The sequence below is a fragment of the Lithobates pipiens genome, unplaced genomic scaffold (assembly GCF_037356315.1).
Source record: "Lithobates pipiens isolate NorthernLeopardFrog02 unplaced genomic scaffold, aLitPip1_a1.2 Scaffold_10, whole genome shotgun sequence".
Classification (NCBI taxonomy): Eukaryota; Metazoa; Chordata; class Amphibia; order Anura; family Ranidae; genus Lithobates; species Lithobates pipiens.
Window position 1 is genome coordinate 97,719 of NW_027507686.1, and position 25,125 is coordinate 122,843.

At 52.2% G+C, this 25,125-nt stretch overlaps 1 protein-coding gene across 1 annotated transcript; it reads right to left on the reverse strand.

Annotated features, from left to right (window-relative positions):
- Positions 1–721: 721 nt before the first annotated feature.
- CDT1 (chromatin licensing and DNA replication factor 1) lies at positions 722–8,833 on the reverse strand. Its single transcript, XM_077450364.1, has 10 exons — positions 8,475–8,833; positions 7,020–7,163; positions 5,702–5,928; positions 4,024–4,218; positions 3,802–3,947; positions 3,218–3,321; positions 2,936–3,124; positions 2,542–2,682; positions 1,552–1,753; positions 722–1,351 (listed from the first exon to the last, which is right to left on the reverse strand). The coding sequence occupies exons 1-10, from the start codon at positions 8,709–8,711 to the stop codon at positions 1,188–1,190; spliced, it is 1,749 nt and encodes a 582-aa protein (XP_077306490.1). The 5' UTR covers positions 8,712–8,833; the 3' UTR covers positions 722–1,187.
- Between the last annotated feature and the right edge of the window lie 16,292 nt (positions 8,834–25,125).

Below are 25,125 nucleotides of genomic sequence, written 5' to 3' on the forward strand. Positions count from 1 at the left end.
AATAATCTATTATTCTGATTGGTTGGGACTTAATAGACGGTTCTTATATCCGACTCCTTACCAGAGAAGGTTATTGGACTATGGTAGACGTGTCGCAGCACCAGATTTGGTGTCTGACTTGTCTATCATCCATCACTGGTCAGGTCGCTCCTTCTGGTCTCTTTATGGATACAAATCATATATTACTGGATAAACCACATTGTATTTTTCCTGTCCATTTCAGCCTGTGCAGAGAAGCAGAGCGCTCGGCCGTTTCTCCCCCTAGCACCCCTGCAGAGGTGACTGTACGCGCGCGCGTCTGTAATGAGAACATGTCCTCTCATGTGTACCAGTTTATGGAGATCAAGAACTCGGCTCCTCTGATAAAAACAGACACTTACGCACGCCCTCATTGGAAGTGGCTTGCTATTGGGGGCACTCTGCAGGAGTTAGGAGTACCAGCGAGGGACCCCAGAAGAGGATTGGGGTGATCTGTATAAAACCTTTACAAAGCATGACAGCCGAACCAATCACAGCAAGAAGTGGTGTGGGAGGAACTAGCGGCATCCAACCTCACATCCTCCCCCCCAGAGAGCCTTCAGTCTGAGAAGACCCCCCCTCAATGTGAGGATTTCCCAGCACACTGACCAGAGCATTCAGATTTTTTTAGTAACAAGTGCAAATAACACCCACCCATCCCCCCTGCCCCTGTATGGTGCAACAATCACAACTGCGAGCTAAATGTAATGCAAATTCGTTTAATCCAAAACTGGAAAATGGAAACATTTGCTTGATATAAAAGAAACCCTTCCCCCTCCCAATATGAACAATCAGCAAGTAAAAAAAAAAAAAAAAAAAAAAAAGGACACACAAACACCGCTGTACCGCGATTCGCCAAAATAAAAGTCCCCATTGGGGGCCACACCAATCTGACGGGAGGAGACATCGAGGTAAAAGGTCCAGCATTGCCCATTCCTGATTGGTTCCTTAACTCCAAACTTTGAGAAATGTGCAATTTTCAAAACCTGAATAAAAAATAAAAATTCCACGATAAAATCAGATCGTCAGAACGGGCAGACAAAGTGAGAAATGAAAACAAAGCCTTCTCAGGGATCCCCAAATCCGCTTCATGTAAAGTGATTGCACACTTCTCTGGAAAAACCGAGTCCAATGTAAACAAATGACATCATGATGAGGTCAGAATATCGCTACTGAGACTCCTCCTCCTTCAGCTTCTTGGAAAGTCTCTCCAGGATGACATTCAGGTCCATAGTCTTGTTCAGTTTGTAGTAAGTGTCCTTCCTGATTGGATGGATGGAGAGCCAGTCTGGGAGGAGCTCCACCATCAATGACAGATGTTTCTCCATCTCCCCTGAGGACAAAGAATGGGGGAAAATGTGTAAGGCAAAGCAGGTCCAACTAGAGAGTCTAAATACGTGCCTGGGCATGTCACACCCCCACCCCCGGCATGTCATACCCCAAACCCCCCCCCCCCCTGCAGGGCTTAGGGGGAAGAGTCTTAGGATAGATTAATGGGTGACCCCGTTGGACAATACTGGAAGATCGGCTCACCTGGAGACATGGAAGAGCGATAGCTGGAGACGACTTTACTGCACACGACTTCCACCGTCAGCGCCGGTTTCTTTTCCGCCACAAACACATTGCGGAGGATTCGCGCCAATTCCGGCAGCCTGGAAATCATGAGAAGCCGCTCTTCCTGCTGGGGCTTCCGGGTCATTACAGCCTGAAGCTTCTGCGCCTCTTTAGCCCGAATCTGAAAAGATTGGAGAAACAACTGAACCCGTGCCGCCAATCACCAGAAGTGTTCTGACATAGACGTCTGTTGTCGCCCACGCGCTTCGCTATGGGGAAATATTGACCTGGTTGCCGCTCACCCACAGCACAGCTCCCGGCCGGCAGTCATGTGATCTCAATGTTGTGCAGGAGTTTAATAAAAACCAATTCATATAGAGTGACGCTGCGATTGGCCCCACGGCTGCTAACACATGGTACGTGGGCCAATCACAGCACTCTACATCACGTGATTAGCAGTAGCCAATCACAGAACACAAATGATCACAGCTGTGATCAATGCACCCCAAAAACATTGCAGTGATCATTAACGGTGTAATGTACTAATCTCTGGAGCAGAGTGGGGTCTGTTTTTAGTAAATCCCCCCGGAAGCGGCTGGTTTCTCACTCGATTCTTCAGACACATACATGAAAATATCTGCAGCGTAGTTCTTAATGAGATGATCACCAATTCTTAAAGCGGAACTAAACCCTCCTCAGCCAAGGAAGCCGCCATCTTGGCCTCCGATCTGCAAGGGTCAGGGTGCTGGACATGTGATCAGCTATGGCTCTGGACATTTGTTTAAGCAAGCGAATGCCCGTTTGTATTCCCAGGATTTCAGAAATTGATTTTTTTTTTTTTTTTTTTTTTTTTTTTAAATTAAGACAGGTTTAGTTCCACTTTACCACCATTGTTCAGGAATAATAGTCTTCATCGCCAAATCTGTCCCCACCTCAGCCGGATGTTAATATGCAGATCTGTGTACTTACCCTCTCCAGGAGGGACTGCGACACGCCTTTCAGAGCACCTGAAGTGGCCGGTGCTGCCTTGGGCTCCTCCGGCGGGGGCGGCGTCTGCTTGGAGGGGCTCTCCTCACTCTTCAGGGCCAGGTTTGCCAGAGCCTTCTCCATCTGCAACAATATAGGATTGGAATGACAGATTAAAACCAGAAAAAACAGCAAGCAATGCCCCCTCCCCCAGGCAAAGGCCAGGAGCAGGTGGATCCCAAAGCAAGTAGTTTTAGCAACAGTTCAGCCACAAGGTACACACCATAGAGGGAGCACAGGAGACAGGAAGGGGTCACCCATATATCGGACCACATTTCAACTTTCGTTGCCCTGAGAGTTACACAACTGCCCCGATATTATTGTAAACTGTTCTCACCTTGGGGGTCATCATGCCCCTGGCTTTATTTAACACTTCTTGAGCCGTACTCATCTTGTCCACTTGTGGGGGCTGGGGGAGTTCTGCTGGGACCACATCGGGAACCTCATCCACATTAAAGCGGGGGTGCCACCGGGTCAGCTGGTTATCAGGAACCACCAATGGAGGACTCAAGGTTGCCAGGAAGGCCTGAAGGGGGAAGGACATGCATCTTTACCAGAACTGAAGGGATTGGTTAGGCGGTTAAACATGGACACAGCGGATGGGACACAGCGGACATACTTGGTGGTGCTGCTTCACAATGTGCGTCAGCCTGCGATGAAATACCCGTCTGCGCTCCAACAAGCGAGTTGCCATCAGCTGAGGACGTCCTTCCAACTTGTCATCTGTAAGAGAAGAAAAAAAACCCTGAAGGGTGAACTGCCGCCGACACTCAGAGTGGTAGACGCTGAAAATTGTGACAGCCAATCAGGAGCTTGCAGATCCAACACAACTGTCCCTCCATCATGGCTGCAGTCTGAGGGAAGTTAAAGAACTTTAGTTATTGGGAACGTTGGGAACGTTCTTTAGTAAGGAACTTCCACATTAATCAGTGTTTGCCGTATATTGCCTCCAGCATGGCTTACGTTTCTTCTTGCTGAAGCCCAGACCAGCATCTCTATGCTGTCAGCAGACTGGCCTCTAGTGGCTCCAATTCTTAGCAGAATGGCAGAAAATTTCACTAGAGAGCAACTGAGCATGTGCAGAGCAGGGTGAGAGCATTACTGGATGTTACACAGTACAGACACTGAATGTTGTACATCTTTATACCTGGGGGGGGGGGGGGGGGAAGAAAAACCCACAAACACCCCCCCCCCCAGACTTACCATCAGGAATGACAGGTTCCACAGTAAGCTGGTAGTCGGTCTTCTTTGCTCCATTCTTGAAGGTCGGGATGTTCTTCTCCTGCCGGAAGCGGTAGGCGGTCGGGTAGACCGTCTTTATCTGCCCCACATTGCGCTCCTCAAACTGCCTTAAAAATAAAAAATAAAGTTTAGATGATATATCCTCCAATGATGGAAGAGAGTACACCCCTCCCCCACACTTACTTCCTCATCATATCTTGGACCCCTTGCTTGACTTTGGAGAAGGTGATGGTCTCTGATCGATTGAAGAGCATTCCTACGATGGTGTCCATACTCCTGAACATCTCCGCCAGAACTTTATACCGGAACGGCAGCGATAGGCCGGGGGGGACGTCCTGGGCGAGGGTGTGGAAGCGCTGATAGGCCGGAGCCTTCTCGCTGAAAGAGGAAAAGATCGATGAGTGAAGAGCGTCACAACGATCGGCATGTATATCCTGCCAGCGTCCCGCCGCCACAATCTTAGTTCCATCCGCACAACGCAGAGACAAATACAATCGTTATCAGACTAACTAAGACAGGGAAACCTTTTCCCCCTGCGACACAACCGGGGGATGGGAGCATGTGATAGCACGGGCAGGGCCCCCCCCCCCCTGTGTTAGATAACCTCCTCTTCCAAGCCCTTGCCCCGGGGAAGGGGTGATGAATACTGGGGGGGGGGGGGTACGAGAGCCCCCGGGGTATCACGGCTCACATTTAAGTGACCCAACCGGGAGATGGTTCCTTCAGCAGTGAAGAAGGTGGAACTCCTGATGTGGAAGGTTCTGCTCCAGTACAGACATGGAGGAGACGACAGAGGATCAGCAATGAGAGCCACTCCTTTATGTGAGGCCCCCCCCCCCCATTCTCCTGGAGGATCTCCCCACAATGCCAGCACTCAGGTCCCCTGCTGGACACAAGAGCATGCAACACCCACTCTACCCCCCCCCCCCCCCCCCCCCCCAGGATTCACAGGAAACCTGCTGCCATTGGCCGGGGGGGTGTCAGACATGACCATAGCGCTTGTGCCCAGGGTAGTTACAGGCAAATACAGCACTTCCCTCACCATGATGGTGAGGTCCTACAGAGCGAGGGGTCACTCCGCCCAGAGCCATGAGGACGGGGCGTCATGCTGACAGCCATATTCCAACCATCAGAACTCCTTATAGAGGAAGGAAACTGATGAGTTTTACTTCCTCTTTTGCTCGCTGCTGCAGCCTGCAAGTGACAGGCATAATGGGCTAGTATGAAAGGCATACTAATCCATTATGTGCCACTTACCTGAAAAATAATCCAGCGATGTCCCGTGTGGGCGGCGGTCATCTTCTGGCCCTCTCCCTTCCAGGCTGCGGACTCCAGCTCTGCAATTCGCTTGAGCCCTGTGACATCACTCCCGCGCATGCGAGCCGCGACTAACAGTACAGGCTAGGGAAGAAACGGCACTTAGTTTAGCCTCTTCCCCGCGCATGCACCGTGGGAATTTTTGGCGGGCTACAAGTGAAAAATGTGTGCCGTTTAGGAGATGTTTCCACTACCTATAGTTAAGCCTAGAATAAAGCTTCCCTATACGTACAAGTCAGAAAAGTGGATTTACAACCACTAACTCCTCACTCAAAGCCAATGGCCTTCCCTGAACGGCGAGACTTGAGCCCCCCCCCCCCCCCCATGACTGCCGCGTCCCGGCAAAGCCCCTCAGAGCCATCAGCCAATCACAGCATTGAGGGGGTGTGGTCACCTTATCAGAAAGGAGGGGGGAACCCTTCTCATTTCTTCTGAAAAAATGAGTTCGAACATTGAGCTCAGAGCTTGTAACCAAGTCATGTGCAGCACATTCATCACTCCTCCCCCCCCCCCCTCACACTCCTGCCTTCTGACCCAATCTCACCTCTGATTCGCTGCCTCTTCCACAGGTGCGGGGGTGGCGGTCTTCTCTGCGGCCCGCTTCTCTCTGATCTTATATTCCAGGTCCTGAACCCGGCGGAGTTTTGCTTTCAGGTCGGTGACTGAGACTTTCTCCTCTGCAGGCGCAGCGGGGAGTTTCAACTTCTGAGAAATCTCCTGAATTTTCTGCAGCCGAGATTTCAGCTCCACCAAATTCTCCTGTGACGGAATCTACAAGAAATAAATGGAAACATTGTCCCCCCGATAGATACAATGTACCCCCAAAACCAAGGGGAGCTATGAGATTGTACGACATCCCACCACAGGACACCTGGGGGGAGAAATGGACTGTCCCACTGACGTACACCCCCTCGCAAAATGGACCGTCCCACTGACGTACCCCCCCCGCAAAATGGACCGCCCCACTGACGTACCCCCCTCGCAAAATGGACCGTCCCACTGACGTACCCCCCCCCCCCCCCCGCAAAATGGACCGCCCCACTGACGTACCCCCCCCCCCCGCAAAATGGACCGTCCCACTGACGTACCCCCCCCCCCCCGCAAAATGGACCGTCCCACTGACGTACCCCCCCCCCGCAAAATGGACCGTCCCACTGACGTACCCCCCCCCCCCGCAAAATGGACCGTCCCACTGACGTACCCCCCCCCCGCAAAATGGACCGTCCCACTGACGTACCCCCCCCCCCGCAAAATGGACCGTCCCACTGACGTACCCCCCCCCCCCCGCAAAATGGACCGTCCCACTGACGTACCCCCCCCCCCCGCAAAATGGACCGTCCCACTGACGTACCCCCCCCCCCCCGCAAAATGGACCGTCCCACTGACGTACCACCCCCCCCGCAAAATGGACCGTCCCACTGACGTACCCCCCCCCCCGCAAAATGGACCGTCCCACTGACGTACCCCCCCCCCCCCGCAAAATGGACCGTCCCACTGACGTACCCCCCCCCCCCCGCAAAATGGACCGTCCCACTGACGTACCCCCCCCCCCGCAAAATGGACAGTCCCACTGACGTACCCCCCCCGCAAAATGGACCGTCCCACTGACGTACCCCCCCCCCGCAAAATGGACCGTCCCACTGACGTACCCCCCCCCCCGCAAAATGGACCGTCCCACTGACGTACCCCCCCCCCCCGCAAAATGGACAGTCCCACTGACGTACCCCCCCCCCCCCGCAAAATGGACAGTCCCACTGACGCACACCCCCCTCCCCCCGCAGAATGGACCGTCCCACTGACGCGCCTGCTGTGGGGGTTGGAGATTGTAGGGAATAGAAGAAAGATTTGTAGAAAATGTTCACCTTGACATCGGTCACCAGGGGGCGCTCACTCTTCAGGAGATTGTTGGGGGAGAGGGAGACATTCACCAAATCCTTCATCTTCTTCCCCAGTGGGGGCGGGGTCACACACACCGTCATCTCTGGCTTGGCACATGGGCTGACACTCTAAAACAGAAAAAGTGACTTGGTGAATGGTGGAAGGTGGCAGAGCAAGGGATAGGGGTGGGGAGGGAGGTCGGACCCCGTATTCGGCCCCTTCCAGTCATGTGACTTGAGGCAAAGCCTGGAATCCCATTGAAGTCAGATATGAATGGAAATCTCGGGGTAGTCCCAAGTCTCCCGAGGGCCTCCTTCTATTGTGAGATTGAAGATTCTACAACGTGTCATCGGTGCAATCGTTTGTATAAAGAAGTTGTGGGGTGTGGCCTCGGTGCCCCTCCCCCATGCGCCCGCACCTCACAATGTCTTCCTCTTACACGTAAGATGTGGACAGTGCGATCAGCATTGGAGCTTGAATCAGGCGGTTACTGCCGGTTACGTTCGCTCCTTGGAACGCGGATCGCGCTGTCCAGAGCCGCGATCTCACATGTAAGGGGAGGATGTTGTGAGCTGCGGGTGCATGGGGGGGGGGGGGCACAGATTTTAGCTTCAGAGAACTTCTTTATACCAAACATTTGGCACAAAGCCGCGATGCCACTTGAAGTCGGACGATCGATGTCTATGTAATAGAATTGAACGTTGGCGCCGGTCACATGGCAGAGCTTCTTTCTGGCGCTCGTCTAATGGGAGTAGCAGAAGAGTAGCGGGGGATGGAAGTGGACAATGGGAGTAGGAGTGCACAGGGTGCCGGGGGGGGGGGGGGGGGTGGTAGTATTAGTGTGGTGGGGGGGTAGTGGAGGACGGTGCGGGTAGTAATACTGGATAAGGATGGTGGGGTTAGTACTAAGTGTTGGGGGGGGATTAACAGTGATGGGGGGAGGATGGGGGTGGTAGCGGAGTGATGGTGTATTATTAGTGTGGGGGGGGGGGGTGATGGGAGTAGTACTGAAAGGGGCAGGGGGGGGGGGGGAGATGAGAGTGTTCATAGTAGTGGGGGGGTAATAGAGGGGCTCAGTGGTGAGGTGGTAGTAGTGGGGGGCTCAGTGGTGGGGAGTAGTGGTAGTGAGTCAGGTAGGGACTCAGTGGGGGGGGGGGGGGTGGTAGATGGGGGGGGGGGGAGATGGTGGCAGTATGTGGGGGGGGGGGGTAGTGGTATTAGTAGATGGGGATCTCAGTGGTGGTGGGGTGTAGTATTGGGGGAGGGGATTGGGCAGTCTCAGTAGTGGGCGTGTGGGGGCAGTATTGGGGAGGGGATGGGGCGGTCTCAGTGGTGGGGGGGGGGCAGTATTGGGGAGGGGATGGGGGTCTCCGTGGTGAGGGGGAGTATTGGGGGGTGGGGGGGTCTCGGTAGTGAGGGGGGGGTCTCAGCGGTCTCACCTCCGGTAGGCGGAGCCTCTTCTTGGCGCTCCTGTCCGGTCGGTGGATGTCGGGGCGGCTCCTCCTCCTCCTCTCCCCGCCCGGTGATGGGGGTGTCCCGGTTCCGATATCGGTCGGTCTCTCGGGGGTTCTCTCCAGTTTGTGTCTCCGGGTCTCGGGTCGGATCTTCCCCTCCAGGGGCCCCTCGGCCGCCCTCTTCCGCTGCCCGAAGAACTGAGTGACCCGAGTTTGCGCCATGTCTGCCGATCAGCGAACTTCTCCACCGAATACACCGCACTGAGGAGCGCCGCCCACCGACCCCGGGTCACCTCTCCGCCGGGTGACGTCACCGCAAGAGCTGCGCTCTCATTGGCTGCTTTCGCTCGGTCAGCTTGCCGGGAACTCGGATTTCGCGGGTAAAAGTTACCACGTGACCGGCCACATGGAATGTTCCATCGGGGGGGGGATTGGTACATTCCTCGGGTTCCATGTGACTAGGAAATGGGCGGGGCGGGATTGTACAGGGGGCGGGGATTCCCCTTATATATGTCATGTGATCGCAGAATACAATGACGAGTGAAATATAAAAGATGACGTTACGGGATAATACAGAAGACATATTATTATTATTATTGTACCATCATATACTATTATATTATCATATTTATGTAGCGCCAACTCTTTACAATACAATTAAATACAAGAGGATTAGGGGGACCCTGCTAAGAAGAGCTTACAATCTAATAGGGTGGGGCAGGTGGTACACAAGGTTGTAGCTGTGGGGAATGAACGGATAGGAGATGAGTTGGAGATGTGATGGGCTTTCCTGAAGAGATGAGCTTTCAGGGATCACCTGAAGGTAGAAGAGTAGGGTATAGCCGGACCAGAGATGGTAGTGAGTTCCAGAGGATGGGAGAGGCTCTGGAGAAATCCTGGAGATGAGTATGAGAGGCAGAGACAAGTATGGGAGGAGGAGACGAGCATGGGAGGAGGAGAAAAGCATTGGAGGAGGAGACCAGTATGGGAGGATGAGACGAGCATGGGGGAGGAGACAAGCATGGGAGGAGGAGCCCAGTATAGGAGGATGAACAAGCATGGGAGGAGGAGAAAAGCATTGGAGGAGGAGACGAGCATGGGAGGAGGAGCCCAGTATAGGAGGAGGAGACAAGTATGGGAGGAGGAGACAAGTATGGGAGGAGGAGACAAGCATGGGAAGAGGAGACGAGTATGGGAGGAGGAGACGAGTATGAGAGGAGGAGACGAGCATGGGAGGAGGAGCCAAGTATGGGAGGAGAAGATGAGCATGGGAGGAGGAGACAAGCATGGGAGGAGGAGCCAAGTATGGGAGGAGAAGATGAGCATGGGAGGAGGAGACAAGCATGGGAGGAGGAGACGAGCATGGGAAGAGGAGACGAGTATGGGAGGAGGAGACGAGCATGGGAGGAGGAGCCAAGTATGGGAGGAGAAGATGAGCATTGGAGAAGGAGCCCAGTATGGGAGGAGGAGGCGAGCATGGGAGGAGGAGACGAGCACGGGAGGAGGAGACAAGTATGGGAGGAGGAGACGAGCATGGGAAGAGGAGACGAGCATGGGAGGAGGAGACGAGCATAGGAGGAGGAGACAGGTATGGGAGGAGGAGACAAGCATGGGAGGAGGAGACGAGCATGGGAGGAGGCGCCAAGTATGGGAGGAGAAGATGAGCATGGGAGAAGGAGCCCGGTATGGGAGGAGGAGACAAGCATGGGAGGAGGAGACAAGTATAGGAGGAGGAGACAAGTATGGAAGGAGGAGACGAGCATGGGAGGAGGAGACGAGCATGGGAGGAGGAGACAAGTATGGGAGGAGAAGATGAGCATGGGAGAAGGAGCCCGGTATGGGAGGAGGAGACAATCATGGGAGGAGGAGACAAGTATGGGAGGAGGAGACGAGCATGGGAGGAGGAGACAAGTATGGGAGGAGGAGACGAGCATGGGAGGAGGAGACAAGTATGGGAGGAGGAGACGAGCATGGGAGGAGGAGACAAGCATGGGAAGAGGAGACGAGTATGGGAGGAGGAGATGAGCATAGGAAGAGGAGACGAGTATGAGAGGAGGAGACGAGCATGGGAGGAGGAGCCAAGTATGGGAGGAGAAGATGAGCATGGGAGGAGGAGACAAGCATGGGAGGAGAAGATGAGCATGGGAGGAGGAGACAAGCATGGGAGGAGGAGATGAGTATGGGAGGAGGAGACGAGCATGGAAAGAGGAGACGAGCATGGGAAGAGGAGACGAGTATGGGAGGAGGAGACGAGCATGGGAAGAGGAGACGAGTATGGGAGGAGGAGACGAGCATGGGAGGAGGAGCCAAGTATGGGAGGAGAAGATGAGCATGGGAGAAGGAGCCCAGTATGGGAGGAGGAGACGAGCATGGGAAGAGGAGACGAGCATGGGAGGAGGAGAAAAGTATAGGAGGAGGAGACGAGCATAGGAGGAGGAGACAGGTATGGGAGGAGGAGACAAGCATGGGAGGAGGAGACGAGCATGGGAGGAGGAGCCAAGTATGGGAGGAGGAGACGAACATGGGAGGAGGAGACAAGTATGGGAGGAGGAGACGAGCATGGGAGGAGGAGACAAGTATGGGAGGGGGAGGCAAGTTTAGTGGTGAGATTTTGGACAGTGTCATTCATGTGTAAATGTAGTTTTTGCCTCAGAACAGTAGTGGGGTTCTGAGGGTTGATTGTGTGGGTGTAACTTTGGCCTCAGTCTGGCTGGGCTGTGTTAGAGCTCTGCCGGGTCTTGTGTACAGTGAGGGGCACATGACAAGTCAGAACCAGGCCTGGTTGGACGTTTTGGGTATCAGCGTTCCTCGGAGCCAATCAGTGGGTGCGCCGGGCCCCGCTGAGGAGTCTGGGGGAGGGTACTTAAGATGTTGAAGTCACATGTTTCAGGTTGTTCGTGAGGCCCCAGCGGTCTGTTCCTGATTCTGGACCGGGGCAGCCCTGCGAGGGGTCCAGGTCACGGGAGCGTTTGTTGCTCCACACCATGCTTCAGTTGGCTGACCCCAATAGACCCGCCTGGTCTGGGGTGAGGATCTGTCTGTCCCCGTGTCTTGGAACCGGCTGGTCCGAGGCGCAGTAACTGAGGGAGGATTCAGGGTGTCCGGGTGTCCGGGTGTGCTCTCAGCTTGGAGGGGCACCACAGCTCGTGGAAGTGACCGGGGGAGGACTCTTCGGAGGAGGGCCGGCAAGTGGCACCATGAGAAGTGCCTGGATACTGAGTTGTGAAGGACATTGAGGAATCCACACTTTTAGTACTGCCAAGGAGACAGAGAACGTTCCGGGTACTGAGGAAAAAGGTTCCTGATCACTTTCTGTTACAACTTATTCAAGGTCAGAGATTTCACAAGTTCTGGATCAAAGTGCTGACTGCCATAATCTCTGGCTAGAGATCTGTTCAGCCGCGAAGCGCCCAGCTGCGAGTGGCTACTCTCTGGGTGGTATTAGAGACTCTGTTATGTCTGCAATTCAAGGTGCCTGAGCTCTTCACCCCGCCCTCTGTTCCCATACGAGAGACTGTGTTGTTGGATGTCACCCCTGCAAATAAAAACCCTTCAAAAGGACTTTATTGGTGTCAGTGTCCAAAGTTGTTGGGTACTTTGTATTGCCGCTCTGTGGTGAGTGTCTCCTCTGTATTTCTGTCTGCGGTGAGCGTCTCCTCCTCTGTATTGCTGCTCTGTGGTGAGCAGTGATGGCCGAACGGTTCGCCCGGCGGTCGTTTCGCGGCGAATTTCCGACATTCGCGGTCCGCACGTTCGAACGCCTTTTTCCGTCGTTCGCCGCGGCGGACTTACGTGTTTAATGTATACAAGAACTTTAACCTTTGGTGACACGTTTATCATGTGATACAGGACAGCCAATTGAGACATGACAGCACATGGACACTTGTACATTCCCCCTAACCTATAAATACACCCGATCCGGTGGCCATTTTACATTCTTTCTTCTGTTACGATAGGGACAGGTTCCTGTGTGGAGTAGGGAGAGATAAACCACTAGCTATTTGGTACACAAAAGTTCTTTTCAGGACTGGTATAGGTGTTAGGTGTTGATAGGTTTGCTGTGCTGCTGATTCTTGCAGCAGCCTGAGTGTCTTTTGTTAGTTTAGAGAAAGGGAAAGGACGGTGTATGCTACAGGGACAGCCAGATTAGTCTTTCATCATCATCATCATCATCATCATCATTAGCTGTTACTATCAAGGTCCACAAAAGAGCTGTTCCAGTAACCACTAATCGTTCTCTTTTTTTGCCAATTTGTATAGGGACAGGAAGGAAGCAGTGTTGTCAGGCAGTGAGGGTAATTTTAAAGACTTGCTGTTATTATTAGTTCCACAAAGGTTCTTTTCAGGACTGGTATCAGTGGTACAGTAATAGGCTTGTACATGTATAATATTCTTTCTTCCAAATATAGAAAGGATATTATACTTGACTGCTGCCCTTCTGCTGCAGTCTGCTAAACATTCACAACTCACTTGTTCCACAAAAGTTCTTATAAGGACTGGTAACTTGGTATAGGGTGCTACGGTACATAGGCTTGAGTGCGGTACAGTCTGCTGTTCTGTAAGGACCGCTATCGGTCCACAATAGATAGGGTTGACGTGCACCACTGCTGACCGCTGCCCTATACTGCAGCAGTCCTTCAGCGGTATAGGGACTGACGTACAGTCTGCTAATCACTAACACACAACCTGCTTGTTCCACAAAAGTTCTTATAAGGACTGGTAACTTGGTATAGGGTGCTACGGTACATAGGCTTGAGTGCGGTACAGTCTGCTGTTCTGTAAGGACCGCTATCGGTCCACAATAGATAGGGTTGACGTGCACCACTGCTGACCGCTGCCCTATACTGCAGCAGTCCTTCAGCGGTATAGGGACTGACGTACAGTCTGCTAAACACTAATACACAACCTGCTTGGTCCACAAAAGTTCTTATAAGGACTGGTAACTTGGTATAGGGTGCTACGGTACATAGGCTTGAGTGCGGTACAGTCTGCTGTTCTGTAAGGACCGCTATCGGTCCACAATAGATAGGGTTGACGTGCACCACTGCTGACCGCTGCCCTATACTGCAGCAGTCCTTCAGCGGTATAGGGACTGACGTACAGTCTGCTAAACACTAATACACAACCTGCTTGGTCCACAAAAGTTCTTATAAGGACTGGTAACTTGGTATAGGGTGCTACGGTACATAGGCTTGAGTGCGGTACAGTCTGCTGTTCTGTAAGGACCGCTATCGGTCCACAATAGATAGGGTTGACGTGCACCACTGCTGACCGCTCACCTATACTGCAGCAGTCCTTCAGCGGTATAGGGACTGACGTACAGTCTGCTAATCACTAACACACAACCTGCTTGTTCCACAAAAGTTCTTATAAGGACTGGTAACTTGGTATAGGGTGCTACGGTACATAGGCTTGAGTGCGGTACAGTCTGCTGTTCTGTAAGGACCGCTATCGGTCCACAATAGATAGGGTTGACGTGCACCACTGCTGACCGCTGCCCTATACTGCAGCAGTCCTTCAGCGGTATAGGGACTGACGTACAGTCTGCTAATCACTAACACACAACCTGCTTGTTCCACAAAAGTTCTTATAAGGACTGGTAACTTGGTATAGGGTGCTACGGTACATAGGCTTGAGTGCGGTACAGTCTGCTGTTCTGTAAGGACCGCTATCGGTCCACAATAGATAGGGTTGACGTGCACCACTGCTGACCGCTGCCCTATACTGCAGCAGTCCTTCAGCGGTATAGGGACTGACGTACAGTCTGCTAAACACTAATACACAACCTGCTTGGTCCACAAAAGTTCTTATAAGGACTGGTAACTTGGTATAGGGTGCTACGGTACATAGGCTTGAGTGCGGTACAGTCTGCTGTTCTGTAAGGACCGCTATCGGTCCACAATAGATAGGGTTGACGTGCACCACTGCTGACCGCTCACCTATACTGCAGCAGTCCTTCAGCGGTATAGGGACTGACGTACAGTCTGCTAATCACTAACACACAACCTGCTTGTTCCACAAAAGTTCTTATAAGGACTGGTAACTTGGTATAGGGTGCTACGGTACATAGGCTTGAGTGCGGTACAGTCTGCTGTTCTGTAAGGACCGCTATCGGTCCACAATAGATAGGGTTGACGTGCACCACTGCTGACCGCTCACCTATACTGCAGCAGTCCTTCAGCGGTATAGGGACTGACGTACAGTCTGCTAATCACTAACACACAACCTGCTTGTTCCACAAAAGTTCTTATAAGGACTGGTAACTTGGTATAGGGTGCTACGGTACATAGGCTTGAGTGCGGTACAGTCTGCTGTTCTGTAAGGACCGCTATCGGTCCACAATAGATAGGGTTGACGTGCACCACTGCTGACCGCTGCCCTATACTGCAGCAGTCCTTCAGCGGTATAGGGACTGACGTACAGTCTGCTAATCACTAACACACAACCTGCTTGTTCCACAAAAGTTCTTATAAGGACTGGTAACTTGGTATAGGGTGCTACGGTACATAGGCTTGAGTGCGGTACAGTCTGCTGTTCTGTAAGGACCGCTATCGGTCCACAATAGATAGGGTTGACGTGCACCACTGCTGACCGCTGCCCTATACTGCAGCAGTCCTTCAGCGGTATAGGGACTGACGTACAGTCTGCTAAACACTAATACACAACCTGCTTGGTCCACAAAAGTTCTTATAAGGACTGGTAACTTGGTATAGGGTGCTACGGTACATAGGCTTGAGTGCGGTACAGTCTGCTGTTCTGTAAGGACCGCTATCGGTCCACAATAGATAGGGTTGACGTGCACCACTGCTGACCGCTGCCCTATACTGCAGCAGTCCTTCAGCGGTATAGGGACTGACGTACAGTCTGCTAAACACTAATACACAACCTGCTTGGTCCACAAAAGTTCTTATAAGGACTGGTAACTTGGTATAGGGTGCTACGGTACATAGGCTTGAGTGCGGTACAGTCTGCTGTTCTGTAAGGACCGCTATCGGTCCACAATAGATAGGGTTGACGTGCACCACTGCTGACCGCTCACCTATACTGCAGCAGTCCTTCAGCGGTATAGGGACTGACGTACAGTCTGCTAATCACTAACACACAACCTGCTTGTTCCACAAAAGTTCTTATAAGGACTGGTAACTTGGTATAGGGTGCTACGGTACATAGGCTTGAGTGCGGTACAGTCTGCTGTTCTGTAAGGACCGCTATCGGTCCACAATAGATAGGGTTGACGTGCACCACTGCTGACCGCTGCCCTATACTGCAGCAGTCCTTCAGCGGTATAGGGACTGACGTACAGTCTGCTAAACACTAATACACAACCTGCTTGGTCCACAAAAGTTCTTATAAGGACTGGTAACTTGGTATAGGGTGCTACGGTACATAGGCTTGAGTGCGATACAGTCTGCTGTTCTGTAAGGACCGCTATCGGTCCACAATAGATAGGGTTGACGTGCACCACTGCTGACCGCTGCCCTATACTGCAGCAGTCCTTCAGCGGTATAGGGACTGACGTACAGTCTGCTAAACACTAATACACAACCTGCTTGGTCCACAAAAGTTCTTATAAGGACTGGTAACTTGGTATAGGGTGCTACGGTACATAGGCTTGAGTGCGGTACAGTCTGCTGTTCTGTAAGGACCGCTATCGGTCCACAATAGATAGGGTTGACGTGCACCACTGCTGACCGCTGCCCTATACTGCAGCAGTCCTTCAGCGGTATAGGGACTGACGTACAGTCTGCTAAACACTAATACACAACCTGCTTGGTCCACAAAAGTTCTTATAAGGACTGGTAACTTGGTATAGGGTGCTACGGTACATAGGCTTGAGTGCGGTACAGTCTGCTGTTCTGTAAGGACCGCTATAGGTCCACAATAGATAGGGTTGACGTGCACCACTGCTGACCGCTCACCTATACTGCAGCAGTCCTTCAGCGGTATAGGGACTAAGAGTTTTGTCACAGGGTCATTTAAAAAATGACATGCAGAGGAAGAGGCAGGCCCTTCCGCAGGGGTGGTAGGGGTAGGGCAGGAGCAACAGGCTTGAGCCAAAGTGGGAAGTTGCAGAAGGTGCGTTCAATTACTTTAAAGGATGCACCAGACTTGGTTGAGTGGCTCGCTCAGCCTTACTCTTCTGCACCCTCCTCATCCTCTCGATCTGCACCCTCTTCTTCACTCTCTGCTATGTGCACCCCCAAAGACACTACCACCAACAACACGACCACCACCACCACCACCACATACCTTCCGCTTGAGTCACTGGAATTATTTTCCGATCCATATCAAGAGGACATTTCTGATGCGCAGCCACTCTTGGTATTGGATCAGGAAGAGGAGGTAGCAACAAGCGCTACTCAGCAGTCTGACGCCAGTACCCAGATCAGCCCAAGGAGGAGGTTGGTCCCCGGTGTTGCTGCCTACTCTACTTATAGCGGTGGGGAAGGTGACGTTGATGATGACGTGTCTAGTGATGTCACGTGGGTGCCCACAAGAGAGGAAGAGGAGGGGAGTTCAGAGGGAGATATGGACCAGCAGATAGGGAGGAGAAGCAGCAATGACTTACATTGCACAGCAGGGACAAAGCAGACTGCAAATGTATCAGGAGCGAGTCATCGACCATGTACGGTCACATCTGGCGCTCCCAGGACACCGGCACATGGCTCCGCAGTGTGGGCTTTTTTTAACGTGTCCGCTGCTGACAATAGCGTTGCCATCTGCAATCTTTGCAGTCAACGCGTTAGTCGCGGTAAGCCCAATACTCACCTAGGGACGACCGCCTTAAGAAGGCACATGAGCAGCCATCACCGAGCCCAGTGGGAGCAACGGAACACACAAAGCCACACTGCAGGCTCTCACCGTCCAGCCTCGTCTTCTACTTCTCCTTCTCCTCTCTCCTCACAATTGTCCTCCACTCCACCTTCCATCACGCCAAGCTCACATTTTTCTGCAAAAAGGCAGGCTTCCGTGGGCCTAATGTTTGAGCGTAAAAAAATGATGACGCCGGATAACCCTCTTGCCCAACGGTTGGCGGCTGGCTTGTCAGAACTCATAGCCCGCCAACTACTGCCATATAAACTGGTGGACTCGGAGGCCTTTCGCAAATTTGTGGCCATTGGAACACCACAATGGAAGGTCCCAGGAAGGAAGTATTTCTCAGAGAAGGGCATCCCAGAGCTATATGGCCATGTTCAGCGGCAAGTGAATGTATCTCTGGCACACAGTGTCGGTGCCAAGATACATCTGACCACAGACACGTGGTCTAGCAAACACGGGCAGGGAAGGTATATCAGTTTTACTGCCCACTGGGTGAACCTTCTGACGGCCGTCAAGCATGTAACCCGTGGCACCCGTGTAGATTTGGTTTTACCGCCACGGATTGCATGCAGGCCTGACTCTTCTTCTCCTCCTCCTACTCCATCCTCCTCCCTCTCCTCCTCAGCTGCCTCCTCCTTTTCCGCTGCTAGCGTCTCTTCCACTGCACCGCCCAAGCTCCCCAGAACCTATTCCACATGCCAGGTGAGACGTTGCCATGCCGTGCTGCGTCTGTTGTGCCTGGAAGCAAAGAGCCACACTGGCCCGGCACTCCTTTCAGCTTTGCGTTCACAGGCAGATGAGTGGCTAACACCGCTCAATTTGACAGTTGGTAAAGTGGTGTGTGACAACGGTGCCAATCTGCTTAGCGCATTGAAACAGGGCAAAATCACGCACGTGCCGTGCATGGCACACGTCTTAAACTTGGTCGTGCAGCGATTCCTTGTCAAATACCCTGGGGTCCAGGACATCTTGCGGCAGGCAAGGAAAATCTCGGCCCATTTCAGAAGATCTTACACGGCCATGGCTCGCCTTGCTGACATTCAGCGGCGACACCATCTGCCGGTCAGACGTCTTATTTGCGATTGCCCGACGCGATGGAACTCAACCTTCTATATGCTTGATAGGCTGCTCCAGCAGAAACGTGCAGTTAACGTCTACCTGTATGAACTCTGCGAAAGAAACGGTTCTGGGGAGCTGGGTTTTTTTTCACCGCGCCAGTGGCTGCTCATGCGCGACACATGCAGACTTCTGCGGCCATTTGAGGAGATCACCAAACTGGTCAGTCGCAGCCATGGCGCCATCAGTGACATGGTACCTTATGCCTTCTTTCTGGAGCGTGCATTGCGTCGTGTCATTGATCAGGCTGTGGAGGAGCAGGAGCGGGAAGATGAGGAAGTCGCAATGCTGGATGAATTCCCAGGGGGGGCTACTCTATCTGAGACAAGTCAACAACAGGAGTCTGATGAGGAGTCAGAGGAGGATGGTGCCGGGGCGGATGAGCAGGAGCAAGAAGAGCATGCTTTAAACCTTTCTGGGATCCCTGTTGTGCGAGGATGGGGAGAGGAGAATGAAGAGGACGACATTATCCTGGATGATGAGCAGGAGCCAGGCCACCACACCGCTTCCACTTTAGTGCAAATGGGGGCCTTCATGCTCCAGTGTTTTAATAGGGACCCCCGTATAAAAAGCATGAGGGTCAAGGACCAGTACTGGGTGGCAACGTACTTAGACCCCCGGTACAAACACAAAATGGCGGAAATGTTACCGCCGTCGCAGAGGGCTGTCAGAATGCAGCACTTCCAGGCCTTGCTTCGAGAAATGCTGCATTCTGCTTTTGCGTGCGCTGGCAGAGGAGCAATTCCCACTCCCAGAGAAGGATTTGCGGGTACCAATCCAACAGCGCCTGCAAGAAGAGGCCGGTTTGAAGATGTGTTGGTGACTTCGGATATGAGGTCATTCTTTCAGCCGACCCATCGACAGGTGTCATCCGGATCCAGCATCAGGGAACGCCTAGACCGTCAGGTGTCCGACTACATTGGGTTAACGGCCGATGTGGACGCTCTGAGGAGTGATGAACCCCTAGACTACTGGGTGGGCAGGCTTGACCTCTGGCCAGAGCTTGCCCAATTTGCAATCGAACTGTTGGCTTGCCCCTCATCCAGTGTCCTGTCCGAAAGGACGTTCAGCGCAGCAGGGGGGATTGTGACCGATAAGCGTACTCGCCTAGCTCACCACAGTGTTAACTACCTCACATTTCTAAAAATGAATGAGGCATGGATCTCGGAGGAATTCAACACATGTGATCAGTAGACCATGTATATGTCTATAAACAATTTTTGGAATCAAGCACACAGACCTTCTTAATTCATTTGGCTCACTTCCCTGACCCAAAAAAGCACACCGTACTATATGCCCCTACCCTCCTCTTTGAAGAGGTTGAGCGGTGTCATATTTCTACTGGGGCTGCTTATTATGAGGGGTTCCCACCATCCCTGTGCTGTGCTGACTTCCTCCTGGGTGTTCTTATTATGAGGGGCTCCCACCATCCCTGTGCTGTGCTGACTTCCTCCTGGGGGTTCTTATTATGAGGGGATCACACCATCCCTGTGCTGTGCTGACTTCCTCCTGGGGCTGCTTACGGTGCTGCTGTCAGCGCTGTATGTCACGGAGCTGCTGTCAGCGCTGTATGTCACGGAGCTGCTGTCAGCGCTGTATGTCACGGAGCTGCTGTCAGCGCTGTATGTCACGGAGCTGCTGTCAGCGCTGTATGTCACGGAGCTGCTGTCAGCGCTGTATGTCACGGAGCTGCTGTCAGCGCTGTATGTCACGGAGCTGCTGTCAGCGCTGTATGTCACGGAGCTGCTGTCAGCGCTGTATGTCACGGAGCTGCTGTCAGCGCTGTATGTCACGGAGCTGCTGTCAGCGCTGTATGTCACGGAGCTGCTGTCAGCGCTGTATGTCACGGAGCTGCTGTCAGCGCTGTATGTCACGGTGCTGCTGTCAGCGCTGTATGTCACGGAGCTGCTGTCAGCGCTGTATGTCACGGAGCTGCTGTCAGTGCTGTATGTCACGGAGCTGCTGTCAGCGCTGTATGTCACGGAGCTGCTGTCAGCGCTGTATGTCACGGAGCTGCTGTCAGCGCTGTATGTCACGGTGCTGCTGTCAGCGCTGTATGTCACGGAGCTGCTGTCAGCGCTGTATGTCACGGAGCTGCTGTCAGCGCTGTATGTCACGGAGCTGCTGTCAGCGCTGTATGTCACGGAGCTGCTGTCAGCGCTGTATGTCACGGAGCTGCTGTCAGCGCTGTATGTCACGGTGCTGATGTCAGTGCTCTGTATTACGGTGCTGCTGTCAGTGCTCTGTATCTCCTGCACCCTCTTGTTTGCCTACCCTGGTCCCTGACCTTCCCTCTCCTCCATTGCCTTCATTAGCTCCATAGTCCTGAATTGTCAGAACAATTTCCCAAATAAAAAAAAAATGCTTGTAGTTATCGATCCCAAATTCACCTCATACATGTATTATGCTATTGTCCAGGTGGTGGGACTACGTGCTACCCCCTAATAATTACCCCGTGGCCGCAAATTCGACCTAAAGGTTTGCGAAATTCGCCTCCCATTGAAGTCAATGGAGCCCGCGGCGAACGGTCGTTTTCGCGAACGTTTGTGTCCGTTCGCGTTTCGCGTTCGCGAAACGTCCCGTCGGAAGTTCGTCCATCACTAGTGGTGAGTATCTCCTCTGTATTGGCACTCTGTGGTGAGTGTCTCCTCTGTATTCTGTATTGCTGCTCTGCGGCTAATGGGTCTTCCTCTGTATTGCTGCTCTGCGGCGAGTGTCTCTTCCTCTGTATTGCTGCTCTGCAGCGAGTGTCTCCTTCTCTGTATTACTGCTCTGCAGTGATTGTGTCCTTCTCTGTATTACTGCTCTGCGGCGAGTGTCTCTTCCTCTGTATTGCTGCTCTGCAGTGATTGTGTCCTTCTCTGTATTACTGCTCTGCAGCGAACGTCTCTGTCAGGTCACCTTGAGGCGAGGTGACAGATGCACACTGTAGGGATCAGGAGTGCACAGCAAGGTTGTGGACCCTATGGCTGACTGCTGCAGACGGGGGACAGATCCCACTGGGGTTAGAGCGTAAGATTCCCTGGGGCGCGGAGTCTAAGAGCCAACAGGTGTTCACCAGCGCCTCTGGTGGTGAGGATGGACTTGGCTGCAACTGGCTCCAGGTCACGACCCCCAGGGTTCCCCAGCTCACACCCACAGTAGGCAACCGGAGGATAGGGATGGTGAGGGACAAAGGCAAGGTCGGGGCCACAAGCAGACAAGAATAGTCGGGTACACGCCAAAAGGTCAGGATCACAGGCAAACAGGGATAGTCAAGACACGCCAAAGTTGGTAACGGAAAACAGAAGCAGAGCACAGGGCAGAAAACAGGAAGCTAACACACAAAGGAATACACAATGGTTGATCAGCACTGATGGCCTGCAGTGCACAGGTTAATATAGGGCTCCCTGATAGGGGCTGGGGTGGAGCCATGCTTAGAGGAGAGGTTATAAAAACCACCAGGTGGAAGTGGCTGGCCTCTTAGTCTGAAGACACGAGGGAAGGTAAGCAAACACAGGAAGGTCACTGCATAACCATGACAGTCTCCTGTATTACTGCTCTGCAGCGAGTGTCTCCTTCTCTGTATTACTGCTCTACAGCAAATGTCTCCTTCTCTGTATTGCTGCTCTGCAGTGAGTGTTTTCTCCAGAGGCTTTTGGTGGGGACTGAATGCTAGCCGACTATGGGCCCTGGCATTTGAGGAGCTACAAGCATTTAGGAAAATATTCTGTTCTCTAATGCAAAAGGACATTATTAAGGAGGCCATGATGGTCTCTACCAGCTTGGGACTCTGTGGCCATATGTATGTGAAAGGAATGCTGATTAATGAGACCTGGAACGCCCGTGTCTTTCGCCCCAATAGTTTATTGTGCTCATTAACACACCTTTGTCTCTGTCAGAAACCATGAATCAGACTGAGACAGAAGTACAATTAAATCACACTTGTTTATTAAATAAAAAGGTAAATAGAAAAAGCATAGTCAAAGCATAGCCAAAGTCCAGTAACCGGATCGACTAGTCAGCCAGGCCAGAGTTCAATAACCAGATCAGCCAGACCAGAAGTCAGGGATCCAAGTAGAGCAACAGCAAGCAGGATAAGGAGCCAGAAGAGATGTCAGCAAGCCAGTCTTTAAACAGAACTGCAGGAGATGGTTTCTTGTGATGTGACCAAGGCGAAGGCAGATGAGAAGTGAGCTGGACAGCTTTAAGTAGGCAGGTCAGACGAGCATCATCAGGAACAGCTGGTAACTGTGGATAGAGATGAGAGCTGGCAATTAGCCGACAGCTGAGCAGCCAGCCCAGAGAAGGAAGGGCTAAGCCAGCCCTCACAGTCTCCTAGGTGCACTATTGGGGATGTGTTTCTGCTTATGTTTATTGTAAGTGAGGAGACGACAAGTCTACCCTGAAAGGTCATATCTCTGTGTCACCAAGTCTAGGTAAATGATTAGATAATTAACTCATGTTAATTATGTTTCTCGTTACAGGTGTATTGTTAGAGTAATATTAGAGGAGGGGGGAACCTCCTCTTCAACTGTATATAAGACTGTATTCTTGTTCTAATAAACAGTCCATGTTCAGCAACCAAACGAGAGTTGTCTTGTGTGTGTTTGTTGTTGGGAGTGGTTGGAATATCTGATATCTATATTCAGACTGGGAGGAAGCGGTGTTTGACAAAAGCACTTAAGTGGAGTGTGGGACATTTTGTTACATTGGTGACAAGCAGTGGGATGCTTCCTGCAGTCTGGGACATCCAAACCTCCACCTGGATCCAAGGTCCTGATAGCAGAAGAGGAGGAGAAGGAGAGATACAGATACCAGCCGCTATGAAAGAGGAACTCAGAAGGAGGTTGTGCGAGATGCAGCTACAGCACAGAGGACCAGTATCAGAGCAGGTCCTGCTGGGATGGTTTGATTCTATTTGCTGCGGACTCTGGAAGGAAGTGCTAGCCCATGAGCAGTGAAACCAGGGAAAAGTTCTCCCCTCCAACCAGGAAAGGTACTGGTCGCAGTATGGATTGCAGGGGATGTTTTTGGATGAAAAAATGCACAAGGAGAAGACAGCTGAATTAAGCAGGCTGGTCTGGGCAGAGATGAAGCTGGATGAGAGTTACAGAGCCCTCCGGTGGCATGTATCCCAAGCATGTCCATGGATAGCGGATGACAGCCCAATGGAAGGCTTTGGCTACGGCGACTGTTGTATGTGAAGCTGACAGGGGACCCTAACTTTGGGAGTGATTTGGAGTGGCGGTTGGACTAAATCATGGATTTCAGAGAAGAGCTAATGAACGTCTCGGAAATGCACTGGAAGATATAGAGTCTCTGTCTGTTCAGGAATGGTAGCTGGAGATCGCCTACAAACAGCTTCTAGACTCTGCTCAGTACCAGGGCTGGGCTCCCTTTGCCTGAGATTTTCAGGAAATGCCAGCAGACAGTCCTGAAATCCTGGCTGAAGAGCCAGTAAGGTGGTAAAGTAATAGTGTGCTTTGCCAACCTGCCCCCACAGCTATGGACGCGGAGGTCTTATGGCGGATGCAGCAAGTGCTGACTGGCCTTGATGATCCTGTCTCTGCATGGGATGATCTTGGATGGAGGAATGTGCCTGTCCAGCAGCATGCCAGAGAATCGGCAGTGGAAAATCTGGAGATTGCCATCCCCAAAACTGAAGTGCTGACAACAGGGCAGAGCTCTGCTAACCTCTGCTCAGCACTGATAGCATCTTCTGGGTTCCATGGACAGGAGATGGTGAACCTCTATCCCCAGACACCAGTTGCAGTGACAGGGGATTTGATAGACTTTTCTGCTGAAAAAGAACATCCTGGTGAGCCTCCAGCAGAAGAGCTGGCATCAGGGCCAAACTTCACTGTGCTCTGCCCAGCACCAACAGCAGTATCTGTGGAGTTACAAGGAACTTCCCCACCTGAAGCTCTGGCCACCGGACAGAGGGTCCGAGACCTCTGCCCCACACCTTTGGCAGTTCCGGAGACTCACGGTGAGAAGGTGGTGGTCACTTCCCAGCAGAAGATCGGGATACAGGGGGAGAAGGGAGAGGAGGTGTTCATCATTCCCTCTCCAACAGTTGGCTAGGGTGGAGGAATCAGTAGGGATGGCCTTGCGGTTCGCCCTGCGGTCGGTTCGAGGCAAATTTTGCTCGTTTGTGAACCGGCGGACTTCTGCCGCATTTCGGGCAGCGGACATATGCGTTTACATTGTGAAAGAACTTTGACCCATGATGACACATCCATCATGGGGTACAGGACAGCCAATTGAGACATTTCAGCACATTGACAATTGGACATTCCCCCTACCTTATAAATAGACTTGATCTGGCGGCCATTTTACATTCTGTCTTTTGTCATTGTAGGGACAGGACGTTGTGTGGAGCAGGGACAGTCAGTTTAATCACTAGGTATTACTATTAGGTCCACAAAGGTCCTTTTAAGGACTGGTATAGGTGTACAGTATATAGGATTCTGGTGCACTGCTGCTGACGGCTGTGCTGCTGATTGCTGAGTGCACTGCTGACCGATTCTGCAGCTGTCTTTTGTCAGTGTAGGGACAGGACGCTGTGTGGAGGAGGGACAGTCAGTTTAATCACTAGCTATTACTATTAGGTCCACAATGTTCCTTTTAAGGACTGGTATAGGTGTACAGTATATAGGGTTGTACACATATAATATACTTTCTTTCAAATATAGGAAGCATATTATACTTGACTGCT